General features: G+C 41.5%; 1 protein-coding gene across 1 annotated transcript in view; it reads left to right on the forward strand.

Annotated features, from left to right (window-relative positions):
• The first annotated feature begins 4,753 nt into the window (after window positions 1-4,753).
• Window positions 4,754-17,384, forward strand: part of ADAMTS18 (ADAM metallopeptidase with thrombospondin type 1 motif 18) — a 69,361-nt gene continuing 56,730 nt past the window's right edge. The window contains 7 exon segments of the mRNA XM_036274510.1: window positions 4,754-5,015; window positions 6,730-6,923; window positions 7,194-7,277; window positions 8,821-8,980; window positions 10,350-10,455; window positions 13,806-13,943; window positions 15,601-15,754. Coding sequence (XP_036130403.1) covers window positions 4,754-5,015; window positions 6,730-6,923; window positions 7,194-7,277; window positions 8,821-8,980; window positions 10,350-10,455; window positions 13,806-13,943; window positions 15,601-15,754 — 1,098 coding nt within the window.

Consider the following 17,384-nt stretch of genomic DNA (forward strand, 5'->3'; position numbering starts at 1 on the left):
GTACGTGGTGGTTCTTACTAGCTTCCTGACCCCCTCTTCTCCCAGGCTGGGAAAAATGGGGGATATTGATAGCAACTGATTAAATTTGGATTGTCTGGGCTTTTCTGGTTTTTGAAGGAAGATTATTGTGTACATAAATCTGGAAAACACAAATGTCCGTCTAACTCCCTATTTCTGTCGTGAGTCCCGTTGATGGTAATGATATCAGTGAATGGATGGGAAATGACAGGATTTTGTTGACATATATTTTTGTTTTGTTTTTTTCTCCCAAAGTATGAGAGATTTCTTCCCCCCTTTGTTGGACAACAGGGAGTCCTGAACATTCATGATCTTTTCAGAGTCTGTGCCCGTGAGTGAGGGCTGTTCAAGTTATCTCTTAAGCTGTTTCCACATCTGTTAATGCAGATGCAAAAAGTTATGTTTTGATTTCTTAGAATTGTGTGCTCTATAGAGAACTCTGGACATTATCAGTGTTGGTGTGCTCTGGGTTACACAATGACATCAGATTTTGTCACCTCAGTGTGATCATTGGGCCAGATGGTTTCGCTTGTTCTCCCCTGGGGCCTGGTAACCCGTTTTTATATACTCTCAAGACTCTGATTTCCTTTTTAAAAGTCACTGTGGCTCCATTTTTTTTTTATGTTAATATTTACTGAGCAATTCATAATTTAGCACTGTGCCTGATAAAGATTCACTTACTTAACCAATGAGAAACCCAAGTTAGGGATAACTTTATTCCCATTTTACAGATGGGAACCAGACAAACAGAAGTTCCGAGAGCTTAAACCCAGCTAGCCAGCAGCAGGGCTTACATTTTACCACTACACCGTCTCACTTTTATATGGAGCATTTCCCTTCATTCATTGTGCTTGTCCTATTTCCTTTTATCTTAATTTCTATTTCTTCTTCACAAAACCCTAAAACATCCTCATGCCTATCGTTTGTCTCAAATCTTTTCTCAGCCTTTTCCTTACTTCTTAGTCTTTCAATTCTTGGATGCTTTCTTCCTCTCCTCCCACAACCCCTGGACCATAGACTTCTGTTTCATACTGACTACCCTTTCTTACTCTTTGCTTATTCTGAACTGAGATGTCTCCTTTGGGGGATGGGGGGTCCTCATACATGTCGGACAACAAATCAGCTCTTGAGTGCTATTGTTTGGACAAAATAATAGTTTTTTTTTCCCAAAGAATGTGATATCTTGACTGATGTCACAATATAAAAAGTGACAAAATAGTTGACATTATTAGATTATAATATTTTAAACTTATTGACGACCACAAATATATGTCTTTGCCAACAGTTCTCCAGTCTGATTCAGTGGGGCTACTTGGTTATGCTGTTATTAGTCTTTACTAAAGTTGGGAATAGAATAATGACACTGCCCATGGGGATCTTTTTTCAGTATTAGTCCAAGAAATTTCTTTAAGATATATTGTCTCACTTGAAGTTCTGGTTCCCTTTGAGCAAACATCATTCCTCCATTAAGTCTCTGAATTCTTGATTATTTAACAGGTGTAAGTGCCGGCTGGCACACAGTCTCCTGAGGCACGGACCCTGCCTTCAGGGAGCGTGTAGCTTCCTACTTCTCGTTTATCTTTAAGGCTATTCATTCTGAACTTTAAAAAAGTATTTGTGCATTCGTACCACCACTTAATTAATCTATTTCTGGAATCAGCACTCTCCCTCTTTCTGTTAATTCTAAAGCGTTTGATAGAGTTTAACTATGACCTATAGGGAGGGTGTTTGAAAGGGAAACGGGAATTTCTCGAAGTGTGATTTACACCTGACATGAGTGCTCCAGGAATTATTCCGGCCACTAAAATCTAAAAGAAGAAACAACAAATACAACGCACTATCGTATAAATTCTCCTTTCTAAAAGTGTAAATGGTAAAATATGAATGAAATACTGACTCTTGGTCAGTATCCATTTAATTTTTAAACTTAGCGGCTAAATGATATGACTGAGTTTCTATCTAGGTCTTTAAAACAAGAGCAGATTGGCTCGGCCGGTGTAGCTCAGTGGTTGCGCGTCGACCCATGCACCAAGAAGTCGCCAGTTTGATTCCCGGTCAGGGCACAGGCCCAGGTTGTGGGCCCGATCCCTAGTGGGGGGCATGCAGGAGGCAGCCAATTGATGTTCTCTCTCATCAATGTTTCTAGCTCTCTCTACCTCTCTCTCTAAAATCAATAAAGGAAAAAATAATAAAACAAGAACAGATTGAACTCTCAAGGAGTGAACAATATGCACAGACCCTTTGATCCAGAAGGGGGCGCAGCTAGTTCTTCATCTCTGGTTCCCTTGGTCTTTGGAGGGAAAGGAGTCCCCTGGGGTGGGCAGTTGGGGGCAGCTCTCAGCTAATGGCACCTGCCTCTTCAGACACTTGGGGCTTCTCCTGTCCTTCTCTAGCCTAGGGAAGCCCAAATGTGTCCTCACGCTCATTCCCCTTCTTAGCAGGTCACTGGGTCTCTGATTCCCTCCTCTCGCCAGCCTCTTCCCTCCTTAGTTCTGAGTTCCCATCTCTAACCACCGGGGCTTCCCCTGCAGGACCAGAAGGGCTTCTGGTGGGTGAGAACACCTGCCCTCAGCCAAGCCGCCCGGCACCTCCCACTCGCAAATTAGTCGCCCCCTCCTTTTGCCCTTCCGTTCCTTTCTCCCACAGCACCCTGCTTTTTCATCCTCATACTTGACACACAGGAACATGTCATACCCACTTGTGAGCTTTGTTTAGTTCCTGCCTCCCCCATTTAAGCAGACACCACAGGAGAGTGCCGATCCGTGGGACCGTCGCGTGTGCTCAGCCACGCGAGATGCTACGCACCGTCTGCAAACACCAGCGGACGCTCCTTTTGGATGTGCTGGGTTACATCCTTAAACTAGACAATGTGTTGGTTACACGCCATTGTTTTCCGTCAAACTAACCCCCCCTCCCAAAGAATATTTTTCTTCTGTAATATGCAGCACTGTAAAATCCTAGCTTCATTGTAAAGAATTGTTCTAGATTTCGGTCCTTGTCACTCTGAATGAAAACCAGAGGGCTGTGCAGGCCCCGCGTGTTGGTCCCAATGGAAGATGGCAATGCTTTAAAAAAAAATTTTTTTATTGCTTTCTCGAAACAGAAGTTTTCACTCTGCATTTGAGCTGCCTGCAGTTCTCCTGACACAGAGGAGAAAGAAAAGCTTGCAAACTGGTCAGTCCAGTTAAGGCACTTAAGTGGGTGAAGCCTTTGATATGAGTTGAACCACGTTAGGCAGTTACTATGGCTGGAGGGCTTTCAAGGATTGTTCACTACTTTTCTTTTTTTTTCAAAAACAGTTAAGTCTGTTCACTGATTTGGGGACTGTAGATGGTGTCTTTGGAATGGTGCAGCTTGGAAGAGGTGAGCGTGCTGTTCAGGTCTCCCCGTCTGTAAAGGGAGGGGGTGCTGGCCTGCCCTCAGCATCCCCTCCACTCTGAGTTTCTTTAACTTAACTTATTCAACCAATGCTGATAGGCTAATAAATACTGATTGGCTGCTAATGTGTGGCGCACACCAGAGATGCTGACCAGCTCCTGCCATTGGAGAGCGCAACTGAAATTGTACGACAGAGGTGCCGGGAGAAGGTTGCATTTTGTTCGTTTCCTTCACTGGAGATAGACGAATGCAGATAGTCTGTGGCCTGAGATCATTTGGAAGTGGGGAGGATAGTTTGCATCAGAGTCGTGAGGACAGCCTCCCGAGGAAGGAGGAGGTCTTTAAGCTGAGGCACAAGCCATGAGCACCAGAGAGCCAAGCCAGTCTGAGGGAGAAGACTGCGGGGAAGGAAGCCTGTGCAGACTCCCTTAAACGTTGTAGGGGAGGAAAAGTCGTTTTCTCTTTATCCTTTATTGACCTAAACATAAAAAGCCACAGCAAAAGGCCCCAGGCATTTATTTAAGATCACAGCATTGCAACCCCAGGGCACAGACTCAGGCAGAAACCCAAGTTGTGTGCAGGGTGAGGGCAAAGGGCTTGGCGAGACGCGGAAAGAAAGGAAAGAACTTTCCATTGCTGCTAACGAGCTGAGTTGCGCTTTAGCCATACATGCTGATTACTGATTCTATCTTCAGAGAGCCCGCAATCACGGCCCTGGCGGTCAGGGCGTCTGCTTTCCTGTTAGTGTTACAAACAATTGTGTCATGGAAGACAAGGTTGTTTCGGCTCAGGGCAAAGGTTATGTTGTCCACGGCAAACTTTCCAGAGGTTCAAGACCTGTGCACGGTTCCTCTGGAATGACCCTGGCACTGGTCTGCCAACTTTTCACACCTTCTGAGTTCTTGGCTGAGCTACGCCTGCAATAAAACAGACTTCAGGTGGTGACCCGGGCCATTTCCAGGAGTCACTCAGTTTTCCTGGGTATGTCTCGTGCATACACGAGGTGTACATGTTATTAAATACGTTTTTCTCCTGTTAATGTTTTTTATGATAGGGGCATTCTCAGCCAAGAGCCTGGAAGGATAGAGGGACAGTTCTTTTTCCTTTCCCGCAGGGGCAATGTTAGCTTTCCCACTTACTGGCTTAGCCTCGGTCTCCTCATCTGTACCGTGGGGGTGATGAGAGTTGCAACTGCTCACGTGAAACGTTGCGTGCACACATTTAGCACAGTGCCTGCAGGCAGGAAGTAGCCAATAAACAGTTGCTGAAAATCAACACCTAAGACAGGCACACCTGGAATCGTTAATGTTTTCTTTGTGTTTGGCTTTTTAGTCAGGTCTAATAAGGACACAAAAAAATGAATTCCTCATCTCGCCATTACCTCAGCTACTAGCCCAGGAGCACAACTACAGCTCACCTGCAGGCCACCATCCTCATGTACTGTACAAAAGGACTGCCGAGGAGACGGTCCAGCGTTACCATGGCTACCCGGGCTCCAGCCAGAATCATCCTGGTCAGACCCCAGCTCACGCTCCCCACACGTATTGGAGTCAAGGAAGAGAGCATCCCCATCAAAGGTTGCAGAAGCAGCATTTTTGTGGACGACGCAAGAAATGTATGTAAGGAAACTTTTTCTTGTCCTGTTCTTATGTGGGCCCTCGATAGGTTTTTTTGAGTGCCATTGCGGGGGCTGGCTTTGCTGATTAACATGGGGCTACACTGAGCACCCCCAGAAATTAGTCTTGGAGATGGACCAGACATGACCCTGTCAGGCAAATACTAGGTGATCAGGTCTCAATTTTTCTTAGATAAACTAGGGAAGATTTTTTATATGCTTTTTTTGTTGTTCTTTTAGCATCTCCTACATTTTAGTCACAGGTTCCAATATTATCTCTGCGCTTATGAGAAAATACCCAGTCTTCCAATAACTAAAGAAATCACAGTGAATCCTCAGGTGTGGTTGGGTGTTTCTTCTGAGGATTTAAAGGAAAAACTTCCCAGGAAATAAGAGCACTGGACCTGAGTGCAGGTGGCAGTGAATTAGCTGGACCCTCGGGCATGTTTATGGACCCAGGCACAGCCTTCTGCATTTTCTAGACTAGCTGTGTCCAGGAGAAATACAGTGCCAGCCCCAAATGTATTTTAAATGTTCTAATAGTCATATTTTTAAAAAATGTTAAATAGTGAAATTAATTTTAATGATATAGATTTAATAATATATTTTATTTAACCCAGTATATACAGAATATCATGTTAACATGTCATCATTGTAACAAATTATTATTTTTTATATTAAGTTTTGGAAATCTAGTGTTTATTTGGTACTTAGAGCACAGATTCAATGGATGTGATAAAGTCATCAGAAACACTTAATCTGTGCCTAGATTTTATGAAATTTAAAGTTCAAGTAGATTTACATATTCAAGTTGTTCCAAACACATGTAAGTGTTTAAATAATTTCATCAAGTATTGCTTTTTAAATATAAATGTAAATTAAATTTAAAATTAACTTTGTTGTCACCAACCACATTTCAAAGGCTCGGTAGCCACAAGTGGCAAGTGAATTAGACAGGCGACCAGGTGATGGTCCCAGCCCTGGCGAAGGGGGTTCTGTCACTGAGGTGTTGATTGGGTGCAATAATGAACCATTTTCATTGGTTTTTGCACTTGGAGTGTTATTGAAATATTCTCTTTTAGAGACATCTACTTGGCATGGATCTTTGGGAATGGTAGTATTAGTAATTGTGATGATATTCACAGGAAGTAATATACGAAGTGTTATCATGAATGCAGATGCAAAGAATGATATCTATTTCTGCAGGGATTTTTTAGCAATAAAATAAAATAAACATTTTCTGTTTTTAAAGACTATTCTCACAAAATTGATTTTTCTTGATGCACTAGAAGTGTAGCTTTTCTTTTATTTGCTAGAATGTTTTGAGTTATTAAATCCTTCTATCCATCCACCCAACCATCGCCTGTCCACCCACCCATCCACCCACCCATTCACCCACCCATCCACCTACCCACCCATCCACCCACCTACCTACCCATCCACCCACCTACCTACCCATCCATCCACCCACCCACCCATCCATCCACCCACCACCCATCCACCCCTTCTTCTATTCATCCATCTACACTGCTATTGGGTGAATCTTTCTTGAGCTCAGACGAGGTGCAGAGCCCCAGGACAGGCACTGATGGCATCACTTATCAGTAGATCAGTGACATGTTGCTTACCTCGCCCTTCTCCTCCCCCTGCTTAGATTTCTGTCTCACCCAAATGTTCTGTACTGAAATCCCTCCCAAATGCTCTTACGTTCACTGTAGATGCCCCCAAGCCTCCCACAGAGGACACCTATCTCAGGTTTGATGAATACGGGAGCACAGGGCGGCCAAGAAGATCAGCTGGGAAGTCACAGAAGGGCCTCAACGTGGAAACCCTCGTGGTGGCAGACAAGAAGATGGTGGAGAAGCATGGCAAAGCGAACGTCACCACGTACATTCTCACGGTCATGAACATGGTAAGGGGGCTGTCGGGACGTCAGCCCTCTGGCTCTCCAAAGCAACTCGAAAGCATAGACTTCCCTTCTGAGGGTTGAATAGAAGATGTAGCCATGCCATTTTATTGGGGGAGGGAATCGAGTTTTGAAGAACTTGGCTTCATGGGACATATATTTGGTAAAATTAAAGGCTTTGTATATATAAATATTTCTCGTTGGTTCCCCCCCTCCCCAGTTTTGGAAATTTTTGAATTTTGTTCATTTTGTTTTTGACTTCAATTATTCCAACAGGTCTCCAGCCTATTTAAAGATGGGACCATTGGAAGTGATATAAACATTGTTGTGGTGAGCCTCATTCTTCTGGAGCAGGAACAGGTAAGTGGCAAACTTCATGTATTTCCTCCTTCAGGATACACTTATGAAACCCCTACCATGTGCCAGTCATGTACTTACCGGTCACTAGAAATTCAAACTTAAAAATATGCTGACTCTACCCTCAAGGAAAGTACAATCTAATAGGGTTGTGTATTCAAATCACTAAAACATCACAAAATAAGTATTTATATATGTGTATATAATATATGTGCATACAAATAATGATGCAACGTATAATTAAATATGCCTGTATAATATAAATACAAATTTTACATTATATACAAACTTATAAATATTATGTAGACTTTATAAGGAAGGTGTCTTTGGTAAAAGATATAAGGGTTAATTGGATTTTACAAGTTGGATAGACTGGATAATAGCAAGTATATGCAAAAGGGTATTTTGAAAATGGCAACTGGAAATTCTTGAAGTAAACCTGCTGTCTCCCCAGCATCACCTTGGGTACTGTCCAGAATAAAAAAGGACTATTTAACCACCCTGAATTGATGACAGTGAGGTACAAGACAAAGGCCCGGGTAAATCATATAATAAAATGTTAAATTGTACAACAGTCACTGCTTTGTAGTGTTTTGATGCTAAACTATATTTTTCTGAGCTGGTTATTACCCATTAAACAGACTATTTTTGAAGTTCCCTGTGGCTTTCTATCTTTATTGCCCCAATAAGGAATGTATAAAGCAGGAAGTCAGAGACAAGACGGAAAGTAATCTAATTGCCCAGGTGTATAGAGCTACAGAGGTTGACAACTTGTCAAATGATTCTTGGAATTATAGGAAGTTAGAAAGGGTGTGTGTCATTGGACACCTTTTTCTAACCCACCACTTGCACTTTGCTCAAGGACATTGAAGCCAGCGGCATCCTAATTCACTCATAATGGAAGATCTCTAAAAACCCTCAACTGGACTCGTCAATAATTTTAAACAAACATTTTGGTAAATCGTTCTTTTAAGGGTAGGTTCTACCATACCCTTTAGAATCTTACAACTCTGTGTTTTTTCATCCACTCAGTGAAATTTCATTTGATTGATTTGTTGGTTGATTGACTGACTGACTGTAACCTATGATTCGCCAAACCCTTTGCTAGAAATTTTGACGTGGGGTAACTAGGCTATACTCACTACCTTACTCACTCTCTATTGAAGAGGCATTGACCTTTATCACCATTAGTTGATGACTGTCTTCTAAAAGCTATGATAATTTTGTAAAAACGGTACCAGCAAGAGATGAACAAGGATGTTCCTAACCAATGTCAGGTTACTTGCTGTAGAAATATGATTGGTCATAAACTACACGACTGAAACTCTATAGTTACTTTAAATATTGGGAGCATTTACCTGAAATCATTTTTAGGTTTTTCTTCTTCTTTTTTTAACCAGTTGTAACCAACCTTAGCTCAAGTGTTTTCCTCTACTGACCTTTCTCCTTGGAAACATGCTGTTTCTGTGTGTGCCTGTAGAATGGAATGATTCAGCGTTCTCATCTCTGTGCAAATTCACACTCTGATTTGTGTGGGTCTCCCTAGGGAGGGTTATTGATCAACCATCACGCAGACCAGTCTTTGAACAGTTTTTGCCAGTGGCAGTCTGCCCTCGTCGGAAAGAATGGCAAAAGGCACGACCACGCCATCTTACTCACGGGATTTGATATTTGCTCCTGGAAGAACGAACCCTGTGACACTTTAGGTACGGTATAAACACGCTTCACGCACACAGTGTGGAATCTTTCTCCTGGGTGGATGGCCCTTATGCCCCTTAATAAGGAGACCTACTGTTTAAATAGCGGTGTCCCCTCACGGTTCCCTTATTCTGTTTAACTAAAGTCAGCGTGGAATGGGGAGCCCGCTTACTTTATTCCTTTCTGTAATTTTCTTTTTAACTCGATTGATGCCCATCGAGGCACGGGATACATTATTTAACTAGACAAGCTGTGGTTTATTCTGTAAGCATCATGACTGAAGAGAATTTGATTGATTTCTATGGTACTTCTCTGTGGACATACTCCTTGGTAGCAGTATCTCCTTTAGAAAGTTACTTGAATTTTGAAGGACTCAGCTTTTCTATATTTGTACAAGACAGTGAGTAAGCACTAAATCTTCTATTATAAATATATTTTCTAGTGTAGTCCACTGCATATAGTAGGAATTCAACAGTTTTTTAAAAAGGAAGTGGTGGTCATCTAGATCAGTATTGATGGGGATGGTTCACCCATGATACGTGTCTATACATTAGGTTCCCAGAGATCTCACATCATGACTGCAAGGTGGGTGCGGTCAGTTCCCAAGTGTGTATTTAATGTTAACTGGGTACATAGCCTTGTTCTACTGGTAATGAGGACTCAAAACTGGGAAGAAAGTCATTTACTACTCTCACGTAGTTCAAGATACAGTCAAGGATTGGCTGGAATGCTTTTATAACTGCTCTTGAAAGGAAATAGTTTTTGGAAACAGGAATATTTATCACATTTTAGTGAACAGGAGAAAAGTGAATTTAATCTATTCACATTGTTTGGGCATTTTCATGTTATATGCTTTAGAAATAGACCAGAATGTGTGTCCTGTTAGAAAAATAAATCTTGAGCTTTGATGCTAATACTACTCGCGGGAACCGAACCCGGGTCTCTCTGGACCGCAGGCCGACGCTCCAACCGCTGAGCCATACCGGCCAGGGCGCTAATGCTACTCTTAAGTGAACATTTTGCATTGGTTCAGCTATAATTGCAGCAGCTTCTCTGGCCCAAATACTAAACAGAGAAAAGGCATGTAAATGTTCTATGGCTTAGTATCCTATATGTAAAATGAGAATTACAGTAATCAGATTTCACAAGGAGGATCAATTGATGCTAATATCTTAAGAAGAGAGAAAATATTGAATACGGCTTTTATCTATGCAGACAAGAAAGAGGGCATATGCTTTAGTGTTTTCCTGCCCTGCCCCTCCCCCCATTCATGAATCCATTAAACTAAAACTGCAGAACATTTGGAGGACATAGGAAATGATGAGGTGTCTGTGTGCATTCCCTCTGGACTAACAGTTGAAATGGCTCTTTCGTTAGGGTTTGCCCCCATCAGTGGAATGTGCAGTAAATACCGAAGTTGTACCATCAATGAGGACACAGGGCTCGGCCTGGCCTTCACCATCGCTCATGAGTCAGGGCACAAGTAAGTGACTATATGAAAACTGGTTGGGTGAGTCATTGACATTCTTCTGAAGATTACTATTGATCTCGGTAGGATCATTAGGGTAAATCTTCTGTGAAGCTTAGAATTGTGCCTGACTATAAGAAGGGCTTAATAAAGGTCATTGTTGACACTGCTGTGTTTAAACAGCGACATTTAGGAACCACACAGCATTACGTTGCACAGAAAAGGACTGCCGGCTATCTAATGGAGCCTCTGGTAACATAGGCATTTGTTTATTTTCTGCCATGTTTTGCTGAAGATACTTTTCGTTTATTATGCTAAGGAAATAATCATGGAGACATGTAAATTCCCAGAAACTAATGGCTTGTTAATTGTTTAAAAACTTCTGATGCATATTCTAGATATTCTTTTATTTGGCGTCAGTGCATGCACTTAATATTCTTTTACTTGCTATCAGTAAATCTTTTGTGAGAATATAGTTAGAAATGAGGAATCAGAAACCTAAGAGCAATGAGATGAATGCATTTTACGAGGCGTATAATCTGCTGTGGATACAATTCTACAGCGGATTTTCAAACATTATTTGAGCAACAGCATCTTCATTGGAAGAAGCATGCTGCTTTGCACCATGACTATTCAAGGCACGCTCTTTGGATGTATGACTTCAGGATTGTTTGTGTGTGTGTGCCTTGTATTCAGCATTTATAGTGACTGCTCATTTCAGAGCATCCAGTTAATTTCTGACTTAAAAATAAAAGCAAATGTCATCTATCCCACAACTGTGATTCTTATTTGATATTTTGGTGTTAGTGCCTCATGAGCTAAGTTGATTAGGAAATTTGAATCTTGACCATTGCTGTTATCTAACAGTTTCCCAGAATTTCATGTATATGCACAACTGCTTTCTTGGCAAGATATGAATGAACCAATCTTACTGTGAATGATGGGGATGCAAAAATGTCCATTAGGCACAAGACCCCTTTATACAGAGCAGGAAATACAATATCTATGAAGGTCAAACATATGTCTAAACTTGCTTCTTCAGCATGAAGTCCCAATTAACAAATCTTTCACTTGGCTATTAAAAACTTGACTTAGTCTTGGTTGTGAGTTAAAGTTAATAGAATTGAAATGCAACATTTTAGCAAGGAAAAACAAAGGCATCCTCCAGGTGGGGTGGGGAGAGAATGGTCCGAATTAGAAGAAAGCACAGATATAAAATAAAATATTCATGCTTGTGTTCTAAATGAAGTAGCCTTATAGAAGTAAATTTTGAAATGGACATTTCATGAGATTTTGATATGACTTTTGACATGTACTAAGGAAAATGTGTATTCTTTTCTAAAGAGCTGTTACAATAAATTAGAAAAATTAGCATTTTTAAGTTCAAAATTCAGTTCAAACTTGGTTTTATTATGTTCCTGAAACCCCAGTGAAATGCTAATTTAATTACCATGTGTTCCTTGAGTAAAGGCTTTAATCTCTCCTCACCCTATTCCTACCCATCTGATTCTTCATATATACATTTCCTTCTGTTTTTGACTTTCACGAATACATTTAGAAGGGGTGTCTCCAAACTAACCACCTTAGATTCCTGGTTCGGTATAAAGAATAATTGAATTGGGCAAAGCTGAAGAAGAGAAAATGCTTTCCCTGAGTATATGTTGAAGCTAATAAATACCTATTTGTGAATCTGTCACCTCAAAATAGCTGGGACATTTGCTGATACTGTAATGGTATATAGCCACCTGGTATTACCAACCTGATAAATTGAGAGTAATGTTAGGAAAATGGCTAGTTTTAGACACGAGTCATCGTAGAATACTATCTGTGGTTATATCATCATGATTAATTTACATTATGTTAAAATATATTATTTGATATAAGCTACTTCAAAGGCTAATAACATTAATGAGATTACATCAGCCTGGCTGGTGTGGCTCAGTGGTTGAGCGTCGACCCAAGCACCAAGAGGTTACTGGTCCAGTTCCCAGGCAGGGCACAGCCCTGTGTTTCAGGCTTGATCCCCAGTAGGGGGCGTGCAGGAGGCAGCCGATTGATGTCTCTCATTGATATTTCTCTCTCTCTAAAAATCAATAAAAACATTAAAATAAAAGATTATATCAGAATAACATGTTTATTTCCACAAGAATCATATCTGCCTCATAAAAATATGTTCTTCAGGGGGAAAATTATGCTCCTTTAAATAACTAGGTTAAGAACAATCTAGAAGAACCACAAAAAGCTTTTTTGTATACTGAACTTTTAGAGATGACCAAAGACGGTTATTCTATCCTCTACCTCTTTATCATGGCCTGAAATAAGTCTATGGTGTGTGTATCACATGTGGGTATATGCATTACTGTCACACTCTCCCAGTCAGGAGATTTGGGAACAATTTAGATGTAATGTATATGATTTCTGGGGAGGAAACCACCTAAAATTACTTTTACTCTGTAATTGCTGGAACTTTCTGTGGTAAAATGGGACAAATCAAAGTTTTCTCATAAAATGCGTTCAAAAGAAGTCCTTTTTATGCCTTCATAGATGGATTCAACCACTATTTTTTTTCAGTCCTCATTCAAGGACATTTTTTAAAAATTTATCTTCAGGTAGAGTGGGAGGGAGGGAGGGAGAAAGAGAAACATTGATGTGAGAGAGACACATCAACTGGTTGTGACCCGACCGGGGCCAGGGACAAACTGCAACTGAGGTACATGCCCTTGACCGGAATTGAACCCGGGACTCTCTGGTCCTCGGGTCGATGCTCTAACCACTGAGCAAAACTGGCCAGGGCCAACCACTAATGTTTAAAGATGTTTGATTTATGGGAGTTTAATCACGATTAGAGTGTGTGATGTCAGTTAATAAATAGATCTCCGTTAGAAGTTTGTAAGGGACACTCGCTTTGTGCGTCAACAGTCCTCATCTTACCATCAGCTTCTCTCTGTACCTACCTCTCCTCGCTCTGAACTTCCCTACCACAGTTCCATGATTGATGGCAAGAAAACATTTTTGCCATTTGAAAAAAAAAAAAAAAAGAATTTGACTCTCTTATCACTTCAGTTTAGCTGAAAAATCTCAACCCAAATTTTCTCACTCTCAAAATATGTAGCAGGCATACCCTTCTCTGGTTTCCGTGGCCGGGACGTCCTCTAACCAAGCTGTCAGTGTGCTTGAAAACGTTCTCCCTGAATTCCGCAGCACTCGATGCCCCAGTTCACTGTCGTCTCTTCGTTTTCTTACGCTCTGGAGAGCTGTCTCTCACGTGGCTTGGTTGGTGCCTCGGGCATCCTCTTCTGCCTCTGGTTATGACCAGAGAAGGGGGTTGCTCACAGAGCCTTTGCTGCTTTGCTGTTGTGCTTCAGCTTCGGCATGATTCACGATGGAGAAGGCAACCCCTGCAGGAAGGCGGAAGGCAACATCATGTCTCCCACACTGACCGGAAACAACGGGGTCTTTTCGTGGTCTTCGTGCAGCCGGCAGTATCTCAAGAAATTCCTCAGGTAAGACAGGCCAAAGCCAAGGCTGCGCCTAGGTTTGGAGGGGTGGTGCCAATGAACAGTGTTCGAGAGGTGTGAAAACAGTCTTCAGTGGACGTGTCTCCTGACCTCCCAGTGAACAGAAAGGCTGACAAATCCTGATGATGATGATGATGATGATGATGATGATGATGATAAGAGCTGTCATTGTTGAAAAAACAGAATAAAGGCCTAACACTGTGCTGTGCACTCTCCGCATGATGCCTCGTTCAATCCTCACAGCAGTCCTATCATTTCCTCATTCCAGAGGGGAGGAGATGGAGGCCTAGAGAGAGTACTGGGTTGCTTAAGGTTCTGCTGCTGGTAAGCTGCCCACATTGAGACTCACACTTAGGTCTGTTATGACTCCAAGGTCTGTGCTTATCACTGTTTTCCCTTTATGACCTCCAGAGATTGCTAGATATATTGGCTTTGTACTGTGATTAATCACTGTAATCTTATTAATCCATTTGGTTGTAAAAGTATTTTTTTAAAAAATTCTAAAATGGTGTACATGATTTTAATGAATGGAGACTGTCTCGACAGGCTATTTTGTTTGGAATGACCAAGAGCTAGCTCTCTGTTCAAAAGATATTTAAAGGGATGATAGCTATATAGCATCTATTTGATGACTAAGCTCTCCTAGATTACATTAATAAAATGGAATTAGAAAGGTAGCACACTACTTGATTCATATTAAATGATGCACGCACAGTTGAAACTCTTTGAAGGACCCTTTCACTTTATTTAGCTATAATATATATTTGACTATTTGACCATTGTAACAGTACTGACTATGCTGTGTTACAAGCTATCCATGTTCTTGTTTGATCGGTATAACAACTTTTATGGGAGTCACTGTCAGAAATGAGATTTAAGAGATGTAAGAGTGGCATGGTTGACCAGAACCCCCATCTGTCTGACACCAAAGTCATACTTAACCACCATGCTGTTTTGCCTCTCACTGGTAAAATAATTTAATTAAGTCATTGGAGATAAAGTGTTTTCTAAGAATATCTATGCCATCAAGACTGATTTTTTTTCCTCAGCTCTTTCCATTGAGGCATGCCTCAGGGAAATTGTTCTGCCTTATGCCCCCATGTGTCCTTTCTCCTGATTTCTTTCAAAAACCTGATTCCTTTTTTTACTCTTAAAGATCAATGGAGTTCAAGGACATCTTTGACGACTGCCCCATTATCTGTAAAAAATATAGCATGACTTTCAACTCCATGAAGACAGGCACTGTCTCTGTGTCTGGTTTACGCTGTACCCTTAGTGCTTGGTCAAATGCTGCCCACAGAGTAGGCACTCAATAAAAATCCCTTGATGATGATTGCACACGACTGTTGGGGAAAGTTCCCAAATATATTGACCTTTCCCATCTCTTAGCAGGCCAAGCCAGGTCACTTGGATGGCTATAACTTCCAGTGTCATGTGAAACCCTTTATGGCTGTATACATTTTGTCTTCTTTGGCATGAATAAAACTCACTATTTGGAATGATATACATTTTAACTTAAACTTATACCTATTTCTTTAGCCACGTTATATTTTTCTATGCATGAATGCATTCAGAAGTGTATAACTTTAAGTGCAGGTCACAGATAGACAAGGTCATTAATAAGGATGTGTTATTACTGCAGTACACCTCAGGCTGGGTGTCTGGTGGATGAGCCCAAGCAAACAGGACAGTATAAATATCCGGACAAACTACCAGGACAGATTTATGATGCTGACACGCAGTGCAAGTGGCAATTTGGAGCAAAAGCCAAGTTATGCAGCCTTGGTTTTGTGAAGGTATGTTTGCTGGTGATTGGGAACTTACATTAAGATCCTGCAGTGTGTCTGTGTACCTAACCGAAGTATAAACATTTAGTTTGCTAAGGCCAAGGGTTAGAGTCTGGGTTATCTTGAAAATGTCAGTTGTTTGGCATGATAATTAAGTGGCAATTTTGCCGTCAATGAATTATCCAGTGTTATCCCCCATAGACCATGCCTGGTTTTAATACTATCTGACTGCGTCCTTGAAAGAACATTCCTTTGCTGTAGACAAAGATTTTTATCACAAGTAGTAAATCTGGGTACAATAGCTTTTACTTACTGCTCATCTTTTTTAGTATCATTATGTTTATATTCCCTTTCAATGTGATATATTTGAAATAATTGCTACTCAAAATACATACATGTGCCTTTCATGTTCTAAAAAACTCTTGATGGCAACCAACTTTTTGTGACACGTAAGAATTCAAGGTACATCTTGAGCAATGTTAAGATGTGTTTGTCAGTATTGTGAGAAAGGTAGATGGGGAAAAGCAAAAGTTGAAGATGTAGAAATGGGAGAGACATTGTTCCAGGTCATCACAAACTGTATCACTGACAATCTCAAAGTCACTAAAAGGTAGATTCATCTTGCCCGGCGGGTATGGCTCACTGCTTGAGCACTGACCCATGCACCAAGAGGTCGCTGGTTCAGTTCCTGGTCAGGGCACATGCCCAGGTTGTGGGCCCAGTCCCCAGTGGGGGACATGTAGGCCAATCGATGTTCTAGCTCATCGACGTTTCTATCTTTCTCTCTCTCTCCCCCTCTTTCTCTCTCTCTAAAATCAATAAAGTGAAAAAATATTAAAAAGTAGATTCATTTTTAATTTGGTTTATTCCTAGTACCCAAAGAGAAATGTGGAAATCCTAGGTCTGGATGCAAATTATGGAGTTTTATAATTCACTTTCCTTCCTCTGTTCTTACTCTTCTTCCTATTTCTCTTTTCTTCTGTCTCTTCCTCTTTCTCCACCTACCATCCACCACCACCACCACTCTTACTGTCACCATCATCATCACCATCATTACCACCGGCCCCACCTCCACCGCCATTACCACCGGCCCCACCTCCACTGCCATTACCACCGGCCCCACTTCCACCACCATTACCACCGGCCCCACCTCCACCACCATTACCACCGGCCCCACCTCCACCACCATTACCACCGGCCCCACCTCCACCACCATTACCACCGGCCCCACCTCCACCACCATCATCAGCATCATTACCAACAGCATCACCATCATTGCCAACAGCACCGCCACCACCCACCACTGCCACCACTTCCTCACCATTCACCACCAGCCACCATCAACTGCAGCAGTTGCTAAGTGAGCCTCTGCTCCACATGAGGCATCTACTTACACTCCTTTTATTTTTCTTCAGTCTTCACAAAAACCTTTAAAGGGAGAATTGTCACCACTTTTTACCTGCAACTCACAGAATGTATTTAATTTACTAAAAGCCACAAAACTTATAAATGGTGGAACCGAAACAAATCGCATCACCCACACTTTGATGTTCAGCTTCCTTCTCTTCATAGTTAATACCAGTATTTCCTAAACTTTAAGTACTAATGTTAACATCCAGTCATTAACAATTACCTTCAT

This window comes from Molossus molossus, unplaced genomic scaffold (assembly GCF_014108415.1).
Source record: "Molossus molossus isolate mMolMol1 unplaced genomic scaffold, mMolMol1.p scaffold_m16_p_21, whole genome shotgun sequence".
Classification (NCBI taxonomy): Eukaryota; Metazoa; Chordata; class Mammalia; order Chiroptera; family Molossidae; genus Molossus; species Molossus molossus.